We start from the raw sequence: 16,090 nt of genomic DNA on the forward strand, positions 1-16,090 counted from the left end.
AAACAAACCAGTATTAAGGTAGCTTATCAAATGCATAGCATTTTATTTTTTTGACCAAAAACGCATTTTTGGTCTCATAAAAAAAAAAAAAACTATGTACAGTCTATGCAATAGTTAAACAAGCCTCACATCAAAACTTGACGTACTTTGGATGTTAAATCTCGCACATATAAAACAAGCAAAGATTCATTTGAATTTGACACAACTTTTAAATCTATGTTTCAGCCCTTAAAAAAAACATAGAAAATGCTCTAAAATTTATCCAGACATAACATTAAGGTGAACAAATCCAGAAAATTGATGCTTTTAGTCAAAAGTAAATAAAAAAATGTAGTTTTACAAGTGAGTCTGAGCAACAAATGTGTTTTTGCTCTTCCAGTCTGAACCCAAATTCCACATAAAATTCCAACAAAATTCCCCAAAAATGGTCTCAAAAGGGAGTTCCCCTCAAAAGTAAAAAAAGAAGAAAAGGGTGTAGCTTTCCACTGGAAATAAATGTCAATTTCAACGTATTTAGAAAAACAGCTTTTAGAAGAATTCCACTGAAGAATCTTTGTCTTATTAGTTTGATATTTAAATCACTGGAAGCCGATGTTACCACCAAAAGTTCAGTTGTGCAAGTTTATCTAATAGCTGCAGAGATAGTTGGTGTCCTCCTCTTATTTCTTCACTTCCCCTGCATCACTGGCATCGTCTGTCCTTGCAAGGTGTTATGGGTAATGTTGTTCCCTTGTGATCTACACCTGCTTTGGATGAACTGAGCCGTTTGACTGGACTCCTCCTGCACAGGGCTCCCGATGGTGTCACCCTCCTTCTCCTTGTCAGTGTCATGAGATGTTTGGCTGACACACACGACGATGACATCACCGCTGAAATTCATCACCTGACCGCTGGAGATGAAGGTAGTATTGTTGTTTCCAGACACCAGACCTAAACAGAGAAAATGACACAGAGATGAACTTGTGAGTAAAAACACAATCAAAGTAGACATTTTTTTCTTAAAACAAAATTTCTTAAAGGATTTGGTTAGTATAAATGCTGCAGAAAACACCTGCTATGTAAGGAAATATAAAGTATAATTATGCAAATTACCCTTCCACAGGTAAATATACTTTCCCCTTTTTATGGTACGACTGAAAAAAGGACAAACACTCGCCCTAACTTAGGTGACTAATGGATAGTGGGTGTAATGACAATGCAGCATGACCACTAAAAAGCCACACGACACAGACTACCCTATCATTCCTTGCTAGCCACAATAGGGCGTCCAGCACTTTTTACCGTGAGAAACTAAAAAACCAATGTCCTTGTGAGAAAAGTATAAGATTTTATAGATAGACGTCTATTTTGGCACCTTTTCTGCTCTTATTCTACTAAAATATTCCCCAAACACTTTTTTTTCCAAAGTCGGTAATTGATTCTGGTGTATTTCTACTATTTTATTGTTTTAGCTTTGTTTTTTTATCTGGTGTTTTTATGGTTTATTGTAATTTATCTACATTTTTTAAAAATATGTATTTGTTTTAACATTTTAGCTTTTTTTTGTATGTTTTTTGAACTTTTAAAATATGGCGCCTTGTTTGACCAAGGTCATTTTAAAGCACCATATAAATCAATAAACTAATAATAATAATAATTTAAAAAATGGGAAATAATAATAATAATAATAATAGTTTTCAAGGAAAACTAGGAACAAGGAACAAGGAATCTTGGCAGGCTTTCAACAAATTTTAACATGTAGAGAAAAAAAAAACAAATTTGTCTTTTTTTGAACTACATTTACTATAGAATAGATTTCCTAAATTGAAATAATCAATACCTCTGAGAGAAAGCAATGCCTCTGCAACAGCATGACGCAAAGCTAAAAGTTAAAGATGCTGCAGTAATGGAAGTAGCTATCCCTAATGTTTCTGATTCAATTGAAAAAAACTGCTTCAAAATATGCTTAAAAGAAATTATTGGATATTAAAAAAAAAGGAAGTTCACTCAAGTATTAAAAAACTCTGACTGTCAAAATAAAGGTTTGCATTTGGTATGTTAGTGCATGGTTGGAAAGGGAGTTTTGCCATAAATATTTACAAGAGGAGTGTGGTTTAACACTATGCAAACTTATTCTGAAACTCTTTTTGACTTTATTATAAAACTGTCTTTTTCTTACAAAGAGTCCTTGAAATTTTCCAAAATAAAAGCCCTTTAACCTACAATGATACTAAAAAAATTTAGACTAAAATAAAGCTACAAAGTGAATGATATTGATCGTTGCATTAAATACACTAACATTATAAATGACCAGAATAGCTGTGTTTTTAGTATTTTTTGCATTACCCATTTTCCCTCATTAAGCCTCTGGTTCCTATTTTAACCCGCCTACTGTCTGACTTTCCAGCCGACAGAACAAGCCAAGTCTGTGTGACTCACAGCTCAACATCTCATCTGTTCACAAACTCCGAGCGCGCACGCACATAAAAATCACACAGAGTGTGAGCAAACACATTGGAGTGGACACTTCTGCACACAAATCTCTAAAAAACACTGGCAAACACCATCACACTCTCAGAGAGAGTTTCTTTGTGTTCCCAGAGGCTTTCCCGGAATACAAGTCAAAGATGTCCAACAAAAAAAAAAAAAAAAAAATGTCATTTTACCTCAACTTTGAAAACAAAGCTCAGAGGAATCTGCTCGAGTTCTTCTGTTTATTCTTTGGTAACTCCACTTTTTTTTTGGACCCTCAATATCTGTGAGGATTTTTGATATGAGCACACTTCTTTTTCTAAAAACAACAACATAATTCTGTGCAGAAACAATAAAAAACTGATTTGGATGCACAGTTTATGTTTGTGACTGTAGGCTATAAAGAGTAGAAAGTGGGCAGGTGAGATTTTCTTACTTACACGTGCGAGAAGCGCTCTCAATCTGATGTTATAATTGCATGATGGGAAATTTTTTGAAGAAACCAAGTGAAGGTAAATACCCAGTAATCAGTGAGAGTAAAAAAAGCCCTTCAAAAGACGGTGTGTGTGTGTGTGTTTGTTTGTGAGCGGGCCATATAAAAGTATTACTCAAGTTCTGCACATCTTGCTTCACTTAAGGCTGTGGTCACTCTGCCCTGTGGAACTCTGGGTAAACAAGAGGTTTGTCCTGTGTAAGGCCTGATGCAGGCGCACACAGTGACTATCGTTTGAGTGTGGTCCACTAATGTATCAAACACACACACGCGTATCTTTTTTCCCGCTCCCTGTGTGGTCCCCCAGAATTCGACTTTTAAGAAAACATGTTTCTTGGAGAAAATCACGAAGACCTCTTGCTGTTTGGCTGAAAGCAATCTCCTGTTATGAGTTGGCTTCATCTAGTTTGAACTAACCCTATCGCACGGTTACTGCTCTTACAACTAACCATCACCGCTCAGCGCTTGGACGCGAGTTTATAAATATGTTTCCCGCAGGTTATTATTCTTTGGCAGGACGCGGAGAACTCTGCGAGAACAATGCAGGTTCAACTGTGTGACAGCTTCAACTTTCCATTGAAACCAGTGCTGTGTTTTTCTTGGAGGTTAGCCCCGCCTATGCTGCGGAAAGAGAAGTGTATCGAATCACGCATGTGTATGAGCTTGTGGCAGCGCAGTGGTAACCACCTACACAAACACACAAACCTGCAGAGAGAAAAGCTACTCTGTTGAGTCACTGAGTCCAGAAAGCATAGTACGGTCAAGTTTAACCCTTTAACACCTGAGGCGCCGCCACTGACCCTCTAAAACCTAAATCTTTAACATACTGCAACTTTTCAACCGTTAACACGATCAAACATTTTTATTCTTAGAAAATGTTTTTAATAATTCTATAATTTCAAGTAATGCAGCGTTGATTAGGAGGAGTCTTAAGCTATCACAGTACACCATGTGTCAGCTTCTTTGAGGATAACTATATAACACTGAATTCATGGAAAATTTACCACTTACAAAATAAGATTGGCAAATTTAAGCAAAATGTTGATAAATTATGCTTTTTGGTTAGATTTCTCTTAACCCTTTAACACGTGAGGCCGGGGATGCTTAAACACAAAATCTTCAGCATACTGTAACTTTTCAACAGTCAACACGATAATTCCAGCAGATACTGAAGGAAAACAGTGTCTCGTGACGGAAATTATACTTTAAGTTACCGTCCACAAAAATTTAAAACGTCTTTTTTTAGAAGGAGATGCACATTTTTCTCTTTAGAAACAATGTTTTTACTAATGCTATAATTTCAAGTAATGCAGCATTGATTATGAGGAGTCTTGAGCTATCACAGTACACCATGTGTCATCTTCTTTAAGGATGACACATGGAAGGGGATGCACATTTTTTCTCCTTAGAAACAATGTTTTTAGTAATTCTATAATTTCAAGTAATGCAGCGTTGATTAGGAGGAGTCTTGAGCTATCACAGAACACCATGTGTAAGCTTATTTTTGGATGACTATATAACACTCTGAATTCATGGAAAATTTACCATTTACAAAATAAGGGTGGGAATTTAAGCAAAACTTTTTTAAATTATGCTTTTTAGTTAGAAATCTCTTAACCCTTTAACACCTGAGGCGTCGTCGGTGACGGTTAAACACAAAATCGTAAAGACACTGTAACTTTTCAACCGTTAACACAATCAACGTAATTCCAGAAAATGCTGAAGAAGAAAAGCGGCTCGTCCCGGAAATTATGCTTTAAGCTACCATCCACAAAAAATTTAAAACATCTTTTTTGGAAGGGGATGCAAATTTTTCTCCTTAGAAACAATGTTTTTAGTAATTCTATAATTTCAAGTAAGGCAACGTTGATTTGGATGAGTCTTGAGCTTTCACAGTACACCATGTGTCATTTTCTTTAAGGGTGACTATATAACATTCTGAATTTACCATTTACAAAATAAGAATGGGAAAATTAAGCAAAACCTTTATAAATAGATGCTTTTTGGCCAGATATATTTTAACACTTTAACACCTGAGGCATCGTTGGTGATGGTTAAATGCAAAATTGTTAAGATACTGTAACTTTTTAACCGTTAGCTTGATCAACGTAATTCCAGCAGATTTATAAGATAAAAGGACTTAAATACTGGAGCTCTGGTGTTATGGGGTTAAATGTTTGCAGAGAAAGGGGTGCTAGAAAAGAGGTCAAGAACACCCTAAAGTGCATTCAAGATGTTACAATATACTCATGAGTTATACGAAATAAAATGAAAAATAAGGTCATTTCCAGTGGTTTGCTTCTTTGCAATTTCTACACACAATTTTTTTACTTTTTAAAAAATTAATTGATTTAGACTTATCCATGTTTCTTACACCTTTTTTCTTCATGTCCTTTCATTCATGAAACAACCAGCCACATTTAGTAGAGACAAATGGACTCCAGTGGCTGAGAACTGTTCCATTTCCACCTTAAGTTTCACTTGCCTGAGGTAGGAGTTGGTTCTGCCAGCTGACTGTGGAGACTCTCTGGTGAGCAGTCCAGTTCTGAGTCTCCCAGAGGAAACTTTTTCTCCCTACTGTTCCCCCACGAAGGTCCCAGGCTTTGCTCTGCACTTGAGGAATCCTGCGGCTTTTCCAGATAAAGATCTCCAACAGATGCTGAAGTTAAAGTCACAGTGGAGGTTGTGCTATTTCCTTTAGAAGTGGAGTGTAAACTTGTCTGTGTATATAATTCCTCTGTTTTTATTGGACTGGACTGCTCCACCACCACCTGAGCCTGGGACACTGGTAGACAGCGTTCAGCAGGACTGGACAGTGGAACCCCAGAGGAGGTCAGAGGAACCCCGTTTGTCTCACTTGTGGTCTTTTCTTGACCTCCGTTGGCCTTTTCTTTAGCCCGTTTACTTCTGTCCTCACTTCCATCTTCCAGAGCGCCGCACGAGCAGGTTCCGGTCATTCCAGGACTCACAGCCTGGCTACAGTCCTCATTCTCCCCCACTTCCAGAGGCTCACAGACGGGAATAACACACACACAGGAACCAGCCAAAAGTGGGGAGACACTTGTGAAGTCTTCTTCTGACACCTCCTCTGGTTCTCCGGATCCTTGGCTCTGAGTCTCTGCAGCAGTCTTTTCCTCCAATCCCCCTTTTTCTGCCGATTCTTCTGGCGATAACAGGCAGGTGTTGGCGCTGAGGGAGGAGGACGGGAGGGTGCAGAAGGGCTCATCTTCAGGGCTGTGGGGAGCTTGACAGACCAGTTTTGTCTCTTGACAAGGGGAACATCTGGGATCTCCGGGAATTCCTCCACCTGCTGGTGCACTGTGGTAAAGAGGGGCCAAAGTCTCCTGCAGGCACAGAAACAAGAAGCACCGTAAAACCACTGAATGGTGACGATTAAAAAAGCCCAACACATTCAATTTTATTCTATTTTTTATCTATTTTTATTTTGTTTATTGTAAATTTTTCATTTAACCTCCTAAGATATGAGCTTTTGTTTGATGTGCATTTTTTTTATTTATCTTTTATCGAGCCCTAATTAAGCACAATTAACTTCTGTGGAAATATAACTCAACTTGTGAAGTCGCCAGGTCCTAAAAGGTTAAAAAACTGCATATTTTGGATGTGAAAAAAATAAGGAAACAATAACACAAATCTTATATATCTTGCTTTTATCATGTGCTGCAGATTATATGTAAGGTTTGTACTTGCTTTAGCCATAATTTTCCACGTGGCCATTAATTTATAACTGAAACTTTACATCACCTGTTGAATCCTGGTCCTCTTCAGATTCTGGACGCAAGATCGCAGATTAACTGCAACAAAAGAAATGAAAAAAAAAATTAATATCCCAACTTAATGGCAATTAAAACACAGGAAACAATGCATGAACATGCAGAAAGTTTGAGCCAATGTTTAGAATACAATAGGCAGAGGTTGGTGTCATTTGTATCATCTTTTAAGTTATAGATTTTAAATGTTTTCGGGAAATATTTGGCTTTTTAAGTTAGGATGTTAGGATGAACTCAGCAAAGCAAAAACTTACTGGAGAGCAACTTCAGTTTGTCCTTGTAGCAGAAGAGTCGCAGAAGGAGGAGACACAGAACAATTAGGACTGACAGCACAGAAACTAAAACCCAAGGGGGTGTTGGACCTGCAAGAAAGATAATTCAAAGCTTTCTTTTCTAGTTTGAATCGACTGTTTATGAGAAAAATCTCCTTAAAGATGCAAATTTGCTTTTGCTTCTTTCAGTGTGTCCATATGTCTTACGGGGGTCAGGAGGTCCACACACCGCGTCGGTCCGGCTGCTGCCCGGCTCCGTCTCACTCCTTCCATCTGCCTTACAACTGCAAAACAAGAGGATTGCAACTTGGATTAGAAAACGTACATTACCTGCAATAATACTAGTGTGAATGATTTTGGTGAATGTGGTCGCTGAAGATGCTGAGGCAATTTATTTTAATTGCTGAATAATGTATTGAACATTGTGACATTGCATAGATTTTAAATTGCACAAAGAATTTGATGAATTTCTTGAAAAAATTTAAAATGCATAAAAGGTATGAATACCAGCATGAATGTCAAACGTCGTTTACGTTTTGATACCAAACGAGCATAATTTACAGAAACTTGACAGAGTTTAAATAATTTTTTGAAAAATTGCAGAAATTGTGCAAAAATATAAAATGCATAAAAAGGTATGAAAATCAAAAGTACAAGTATGAATATTTTGATACCAAACTTGCATTATTTGCAGAAAATGCACAATTTGAAGAATTTCTTGAAAAAAAATCCCAAAAATTGCAAAAATCTTTAAATGCCTAAAAGGCATAAATACCAAAAGTATAAGCATAGACCTCCATAACATACAGAATATGTCTGATAACAAACTTGCATAATTTAAGGAAAATGCTAAACGAATTTAAAGACTTTCTTGAAATTTTTTTTCAAAAATTACCAAAAATTTTAAAATGCTTTAAAAGGTATAAATATCAGAAGTACAAGCATGAATGTCCTGCACCGGCAAACCGTTTTGATCCTAAACTTGCATAGTTTGAAGAAAATGGACAATTTGAAGATTTTTGTTTTAGATAGAAATCACAAATATTTTGAAAACAAAATTTAAAGGCCTCAAAAAGTTATAAATACCAAAAGTACAAGCATAAATCTCCTGAATGTCCAGAATATTTCGATACCAAACTTATAAAAATTAATGAAAATGCACAAAGAATGTAAAGATTTTTTTGAAAAAAATGGCAAAAATTACCTAAAATTTTAAAATGCTTTAAAGGGTATAAATATCAAAATTACATGCATGAACGTGCTGAACCAGCTAATCGTTTTGATACCAAACTTGCAAAATTTGAAGAAAATGCACAAAGATTTTGAAGAATTTCTTTTAAAAAAATCCAAAAATTGTGTAAAATTTTAAAATGCATAAAAAGTAGAAATACCAAAACACAAGCACAAATGTCCTGAATGTTCTGATACCAATATTGCAGTTGCAAGTTTCAAAAGTGCAATTTAAAGAATGCATTCACACAATTATTATAAAATCCTAAACTTTGTTCATTTCATGTCAATGTCGACAGTATTAAAAGAACGAGGGAAGGAAAAAAGTTCCATCTCTATGTCCCTCCCTCTCAGTCCATCGTCATCTCCATTACCGATGCGGCCGGCAGTGGTCCAGCCAGGATTCCAGGGGAAGTGGTGAACATCTTACTCATTCAGGCTGATGCATTTTCCCTCCACAACATATTGAAGCAGTTTTAGCTAAAAATGTCTCTGTGCATGTTTCTGCGTGCACTCACTCGGTCCACTCCTTGCATTGCTCCGAATTACGATCAGCAGAGAAAAAGCCGGCTCTGCAGGGAGCGCAGATCTTTCTCCCGTTTGTTGAGCCTGGAGGGAAGCGGACAGGTTGTCATTTATGTCTGAATGAAATCTCTTTGTGCTCCTTGTTAAAAAAAATCTCACCGGGGTCATCTTCCAGGCCAGAACCGGGGTCACAGGTGGGTAATTTTTCGCAGAACTCACAATTGATGTGGTAACACTGTAAGTTGGGCCTGCAGCGGCATGGTTCCTCAGCTTCAGGGTTCTCTTTATTCACCATAAAACCCTTACCTGAAAGTGAATGGGTGATAAATTTAAATCTAGATCATTAACACCTTTTGATGAAATATGCATCAAACTACTTCAGCTCTAAAATTACCTTAATTTAGCATCTATTTGAAAGTAAAAACATAATAGTATTTTTTGTAGCTGTAAATGAATTCAAAATATATAAAAATCTGAGTCCCATACAAAATTCTAAATGTCACAATATTAAGAATACGTTTTCTCTCAATAATCAGAACTACTACAGCATTTGCATTTACTCTTGTGACTCAAGTCAGGCAAATTTATACACAAATCGGAGTCTTTTACTTCTGTTATGCAACAAAAAACGACAGATTTTCAAGCTATATTCAAAACCGGATGACCTCATTTGTTTATTTATTTGACACTGAGCATAGATACCATAGTTTAAGGCACACGCATCCATCGCTTGACACAGTGCTGCTCTGGTTCTGTGTTCTGGAAGTGGAGTTTTGGTGTGGAACGTGCAGCTTAACCCCCATGGTAACAGTCAAAAATGTCCAACTAGTGCGGGTTGAAACTGGTGGAATTATCCACAGTAAAATTGTTGTGCAGTTTAGTGACTAAATGAGACACTAAAAAGTGTCAATGACGGATGAAGGGGGTTATCGTGGTTGTAGGTATTCGAAAAGTACGGGGGCCCTAAGGTCCAAATCAAATCACTAAATGCAAAAAGAACATTAGAGATCACAGCAATTAAAAAAAACAAAATAAATAAAAATGAAAACAAAATTCCACAAAGCAAAACATAAAAAGAAAATTTTGTTAAAAATAAATGATTAAAAAGTGGTTCTCCCCCAAAACAAAAATAAATAAATAAAAATAAACCAGAAAAGTAGGGAAATCCCTGATTTTAATGATGTCCCATAGTACCTAAATTTCCAGTTTCTTGCTTTGTTTCATTTTTAGAACATTTTCTTTGGATTTCTGTTACTTTTTTACCAAAAAATACAGTTTTTATTTTGTTTCATTTGGCTTTCTGAGATTTTGTTTCTCTTCTTTTTAAATTGTCATTGTGATCTTTGATATGTTTTTCAGTGGTTTGATGATGTTATTTGCACTTCAGGGCCACCGTAGTAAAATTACAATAAAGCATTTAAAATGTTTTCTTGTTAAGCTGAAAAAAATAAACACATATAGATGCATGCAAACTAAAAATTACAAATTTGGTTGAGAATTCTGTTGGAGGTGTCGGTACTGACCTGGATCACAGAACTTCTGCTGAAAGCAGTGCATGTCTTCAGTCCAGTCAGGCTGATATTCACCATGATTGCATTTGACACATTCAGTCCGCTGAGAATCCGACTCAGTGCAGTGAGAGAACACACGATAACCTAAAAAAAACATGATTAACAAAGTGTGACATGTTTATTTAAAAACTATATGTAATGTAACTGAAGCCTTAAATGCCTTGTGTGCAGAAACATAAATTTTCTCTAAAATTTTTGTCTTTTTGAATGAACATATCTCCCAATACTGCTCCATCTAAATGTGTGGTATGAATTACTTTCTTGTACACATGTTTATCTTTCTTTTTTGTGTGTGTAATTACCTGGTCGACATTTGTCACAACACTTGGAGCCTTTAAGGTACTGATTTTCTTTACACTGGAGAGTTTTGGCGAGAGCATCCTAAAAAAAAAAAAAAAAAAAAAGTTTGGTCATATTTTGACTTTTTCATGCAATACCGAAAGTGGCTTCAACATTCACTTTAAAGTATTATTTTCTTTTATGATAATAACACAAAAATATAAGAATTTCCCTTCAAAGACAATAGACCAGTCTCAGCTAATAATTCATTTTAAGTTAATAGAACGTTTAAATTCTGTTTTTGGATTTAGTTTTTCAAAATCAACATTTTTCACCATGACAATCTGTCTATTCCATTCAGCTTTACAGTAAGCACGTGAAACGGGATGATCATGAGTAATGAGAGGAAGAGAACGGCTGAAACATTTCCAACAGGAGCTTGTTTCCACACTCTGAGAAGCACCTGACCAAAGCAGCACACCGCACTCACACAGTCACACAAGAAGACCAAACATCCAACCGAAAACAATCGCATTCTAGCTTTCAGAGACACCGCCGGTGTGCCTTCAACTCGTCACGAGGCTCGATCTGGTGTCATCATTCAACAACTCGGCGCAGATGTAAACACAGTCGCCTCAGATTTGGGGCGTGTTTCCTTCTCGCCACACGGCTGAATTAGAGAATCTCTGTTTTGATAGAGAGGATGCCAAAGCCACAGTGTCTTTTTATAAAGGAAGGAAAATACAACTTAAAGGCCTTGACTTTGCTCTGACCTCACGCCAGCCTCTTTCTATGTCTCATTCAGCCCTTTTTGATTTCATTTTCCCATGAACGTCTGCATTCATCTCAACATTCCTGCCAGAGATTGTACTGCAAAAAAAATTAAAAAAAAAGGTGCTGATACAAAGTAAAAAATAACACATTTGCATTTGTATATCTGGGATTTATTCCTGTTCTCTTGGGAGTCAACCACAAGTCTTGTTTTATATAAAGTCTAGACAAAAAAACATGTTTTTTATTTGATGTCATTCAATATACTGCAAAAACATGACCTTTAGATAAATTAAAAATGACTTTCCAGATTTTCTTTAAATAAACAAAAAAGAATCTGCCAATGAGGTAAGAAAATACCAAGAATTCAGAAATATTTGTCATGTTTTCTCAAAATAAGATTATTTTACCATTAAAAAACTTCTTCATGAGATTATTTTTCTTGCAAGATAGAAAAAAAGTCATTTTTTCTTGAAACAAGGTTCTTTTAACTTACATAAAATTCAGTGTTTGCATACTTTATGGGGTAGGATTCAATAGAATGAAGAACCTTTCAAAATAAAAGACTCTAGACTGACAAAAAACAAAAAGTACTTCAAGAAGTTCACTTTACTGAAAAAACCTTTGTATTCAACCAAAATGTAGTATTTCTAACACATTTTGTTGAGCATTCTTGCTTTCACGTCTTCAACTTATTTCACTTCTTTGGTGAGTCAATACAGCCTCGGGCAACAAAAGAGTAAGTGGCGTGCAATTAACCGCCAAAAAAGTCAAATATCAGCCAGCCTTTGTTTTACAGTTCAACTAGGATAGTGATACTCTGTGGGTATAAGTAACAGCTAAGCAGGCTTCCAGAGATTCAAGTAACACACAACTTCTAAATAATCTAGAAAAAATTCAAATTATGTTTAAGACATAAAATGTAATCCCATAGCTAACTTTGAAAATGAAGCTGATGGTTAGGAGACGAAACAGTAGGCTGGATGAATGGAATATCAGAGGAGGAAAAGGCACAGAGACACCGAAAGCCCCACTTTCAACAACAACCGCCTTTCCATCATGTTTTCCCGACTGTTTTGTTTAATGTTTACAAGCCTCCTCCACCTTGATGATCCCATCGAAGCCGACCGGGACACGGAGTGCATTCCATTTGCTTCCAGAATTTGCATAACGGCCGCAGGAGCTGGAGGCACCGCGCCAGGAGAGGAACGGTGTGACTTTAGACATGGGGGGGTTAACTGATGACTGATAAGGTGCACTAAAAAGTGTGTTGCGCAACAACTGAAACGCTGTATGATGTTTGCACCTGGATTATTTTCTGGACCCTAAAAAATGGTGTTTCCTCTTTAGAAAAAAGCACAATCTGATTAAAAGACCAAAAAATATATATTTTCTCTGCTGTAATTTACCTTAAAACAAGGTGTGTCCAACTTATCTATGTTTAGATTATGAGTTACCTTCCATTTTTGGGGGCAAAACAATAAAGTTACAGTAAAGTTGCAACATTTCTCACTTGATTTAGCCTGCAGATAAATCAGGTTGGGATCTGCAAAGGTGAGTCAACACTCTGGCTTAACACCTTCTACTTCCAAAATAAAAGAGTGGACTGGAAATCAATTAAACCTGACAGAGAGGAGGTAGTATTATGTGTTTAGAAGAAAGTACCAATCAATAGGAAAGGTGGCCAACAGAAACACCAATGGATACGCGTTCTACAGCTCTGATTGTTCGTGATTTATTGTACTGTCTCTTAAACTCGGGACATCTTGAAGCAATTCTGTGGACCATTGCTCAATGTCTTGCAGACAGTTAGGAATGAATTTGGAGCGAATATGAAGAAGTGGTTGAAAACCATGAAAACAGAGGGGGAAATTTCTTAAGGGGATACTGTGAGTCAGTAATGGCAAGACCGTGGTGAGAACAAGCCAGAGCCAAAGGTTTGTAAAGTCACCTAAAATAAATGAACTTTTTTCCTTCCACAATCTGACTATTTTTCCAGACATCAAGTCAGTGTTTGCTCACTTCACAGCCTGTAAAAACCTCTTTTTTTTGCTGCCTGTTCCATCAATTTTCCAGACATCCCTGCAGGTTCAAAATCCAGTGCCACTTCAATACTGTTTCAACACAACTTGGCAGAGTGGAGGCAGAGGGAAAAAAAGAGGAGCATCAGTTCCAGTCACAGTCGGAACAATGCTGGTTTACAGTAACATCAGTGGTGCCCAGCAGTCCCACCACCACAACCACATCTTGTAAACCCCTCCACCTGGATGGCGTTAGCTGCTTGGCCTTCACAAATGGAATGACAGATCAGAGCTGTGTACTTTTGCCTTCTATTCAGTTCATGTTGCAGAAATGTTAGTGTTTAGAACATAGGTAATCAAATATGGATTTAAGAAAAGCCAGAGATTGATAGTTTCAGTCAGTGGGGCTTGACTGTGTCATGCAAATTCTTGCAAATAAGCCATGAATCGCAGCACTTTGCATAAACAATCAAAACAGCACAAATGTCTTCATATTGTAACAATACAGTAATAAACGTGTCTATAACAGAACGTTATTTTACCTGTGCGCAAAGGAGGATGAGCCACGCGATCAACGCTGGAAGTCTCCATCGCGCAGGCAAGTTCTTCCCCATCTTTGCTGAGTTATGAACGTCTGAGGCAAACTTGTTTTCTCTCTGTTTGACAGGGGAACACTCCGGGATCAGTTTCCTGCAGCCTTCTTCAGACACAGTCGAAGCAAGTCACATCTCATGTCGTGCGTAAAAGGGGGTCGAGCTGCGCCGCATCTCACGCGGAGTTCCTGTGGCTTCATTTAGGCTGCTCCTCCGGCGCTCATCCACTGGTGTGAGGAGGCGCATGCACCAGCATGTAAGAAGTGTCTCACGGAGAAGGGAAAAGGGAGGGGAAAAGCTCCTCCTACCTAATTAGATATGCAAAAACATGTTTTTTACGCGCCGCACCCATTTATATCTTTGGTTCATTTTTACGCACACAGAAAAACACAATTTCCCTCTAAGAATGTGAAGATTTAATGTCATGTCAAAGGTCAAATAAGTTCAGTGAGGATCTCACATCATAGATGTTAACCACAAAACATGTGGCCCTTCTTTATGGAGCTCATTTCCCGCATTTATCAGGAACAGGGTGGACATTTCCTGGAGCGTGGGCTTTTTAATCCAGCATGACCATCTCCAGGCTGTCCCAAAAGTCAGCTATGTAAAAAGCAGTCCAGGAAATGTTAGGGCTGCCTTTGAAGTGTGGAAAAAGCAGCACTGCTTCCGCTTCTCTGTGGATTTGCATAACCCAACCCACGCTGGCAAGTACACAAGGAAGGTCAGGGAGAGTGGGAATCGTGCTCTCTTTAAGGTGACGGTTATGCAAATCCTAAATTGCTACGTCCTGGAGCTTAGATACTTGGAAGAGGGACAAAAGAATGACAAGGAATTGTGAAATCTTTCTGTTTTGGAGACAAAGAAAGAGTTTAGATGTTGATTCTACCTTCTTCCCTTTCTGCCTTTCCTTGTAAAAACACTGTGTGAAGTGGGTTTGTATAATGAGAGTTCTGCTGAGGTTTCATTCTTGCCAATCCAATTAAAACGTACAGAAAACAGTCTGGAACATTAACACTCTGACAGGAACATTAAACTGTGGACTTTGAGAGTCTCCAGTTTAAACAGATCTTCATGAAAAACAGCTTAAAAAGCCCCCTCACTGTAAAAAAAAAAGTGAGTTAATGAGTATTAAACCAAAGATGACCTGAGCACCGACATACAACACTGGAAATGTGGTGTGTAGGTTGTGTTGCTTAGCACATGGCGTGCGCTCCTTCCACAAGACGCACATAAATTAAGATGCACACAACAAAGGGGTTCGGATTAATTGAAAACATGCTGGATCCACAGAACAAAAGCTGCAGCTTTAAGCCCGACTTCCCATAAACAATAAAAACATTTGGCAGAATAGGGTTCATGCTAACAGTCACACACAACAGAAAATAAAAGAATTTTTATGGTCAAATCTGTGCTCACTTTTTGTGAATGATTGGTGCAAAAACAATATTTTTGTCTTCTGTGGCACCAGACAGATCACTCATTTATCAACTAATACATATCTATACACACCTCCATATTTCCCGCCACAGGTTTTAAATGTTTGCCCACCTGGCCACTTATCAGTGATGAGGGTCAAACATTAACCTCAAAATGCAAATTTAAGCCTTTATAGCCGACTTAGTTAACCAGACTATTGTTCAACTATTAAGTAAACACTGAAAAAAGTCAAATGTTTGTGGGGATCATGAACTAGAAAAATGTTTAGCTTTTAAGTCGATATATTTTTAAGAAAAGTCCAAAAATAATCTGAGAGTTTAACCTTTTTTTAATGCCTGTCACCTGCTGGGAATGTCCCGTCATGTGGACTTTGTTTTGTTGCACTACTATCACTATAACAGGCTGCTTTTAAGGAACAGTTTCAGTGTTTGTCCATGAAATAACCCGTTTTACGACTTTCTACATCTGTTGACATTTTGAGCCACAGGAATATTCAGACACCCCCCATCAGCCCCCATTTCATACAGTAAAATGTCCCAAAGTGTAATCAATAAAAATTCCATAAGTGCATTTAAGTACACAACTGATCTCCATCTTTTATTATACCATGACACAATTTCAAATATACATAACAAGTACCAGTCTCCTCACTTCAGTGT

General features: G+C 37.4%; 1 protein-coding gene and 1 long non-coding RNA gene across 2 annotated transcripts in view; one reads left to right on the forward strand and one right to left on the reverse strand.

The window, feature by feature from the left end:
- LOC118600268 overlaps positions 1-454 on the forward strand; it is a 1,059-nt gene extending 605 nt beyond the window's left edge. The window contains exon 2 of the long non-coding RNA XR_004949889.1: positions 19-454. This is a non-coding gene — a long non-coding RNA (uncharacterized LOC118600268). The remainder of the gene's footprint in view (positions 1-18) is intronic.
- Positions 455-606: 152 nt separating this feature from the next.
- tnfrsf11a (tumor necrosis factor receptor superfamily, member 11a, NFKB activator) lies at positions 607-16,084 on the reverse strand. The gene is made up of 10 exons (XM_024279659.2): positions 13,944-16,084; positions 10,633-10,711; positions 10,283-10,414; positions 8,919-9,065; positions 8,753-8,843; positions 7,212-7,288; positions 6,987-7,094; positions 6,707-6,756; positions 5,430-6,288; positions 607-930 (listed from the first exon to the last, which is right to left on the reverse strand). The coding sequence occupies exons 1-10, from the start codon at positions 14,013-14,015 to the stop codon at positions 668-670; spliced, it is 1,878 nt and encodes a 625-aa protein (XP_024135427.1). The 5' UTR covers positions 14,016-16,084; the 3' UTR covers positions 607-667.
- Positions 16,085-16,090: the final 6 nt, after the last annotated feature.

The sequence above is a fragment of the Oryzias melastigma genome, linkage group LG20 (genome assembly GCF_002922805.2).
Source record: "Oryzias melastigma strain HK-1 linkage group LG20, ASM292280v2, whole genome shotgun sequence".
NCBI lineage: Eukaryota > Metazoa > Chordata > Actinopteri > Beloniformes > Adrianichthyidae > Oryzias > Oryzias melastigma.

What these genes read in the sequence shown, in the direction of transcription:
- tnfrsf11a (XM_024279659.2), bottom strand. Translation starts at nt 14,015, where the DNA reads ATGGGGAAGAACTTGCCTGCGCGATGGAGACTTCCAGCGTTGATCGCG. An exon ending in GTGTGGACCTCCTGACCCCC is followed by an intron (nt 7,095 to 7,211) that starts GTAAGACATATG and finishes TCTTTCTTGCAG; the next exon opens with GTCCAACACCCCCTTGGGTT. An exon ending in AGAGGACCAGGATTCAACAG is followed by an intron (nt 6,289 to 6,706) that starts GTGATGTAAAGT and finishes CTGTGCCTGCAG; the next exon opens with GAGACTTTGGCCCCTCTTTA.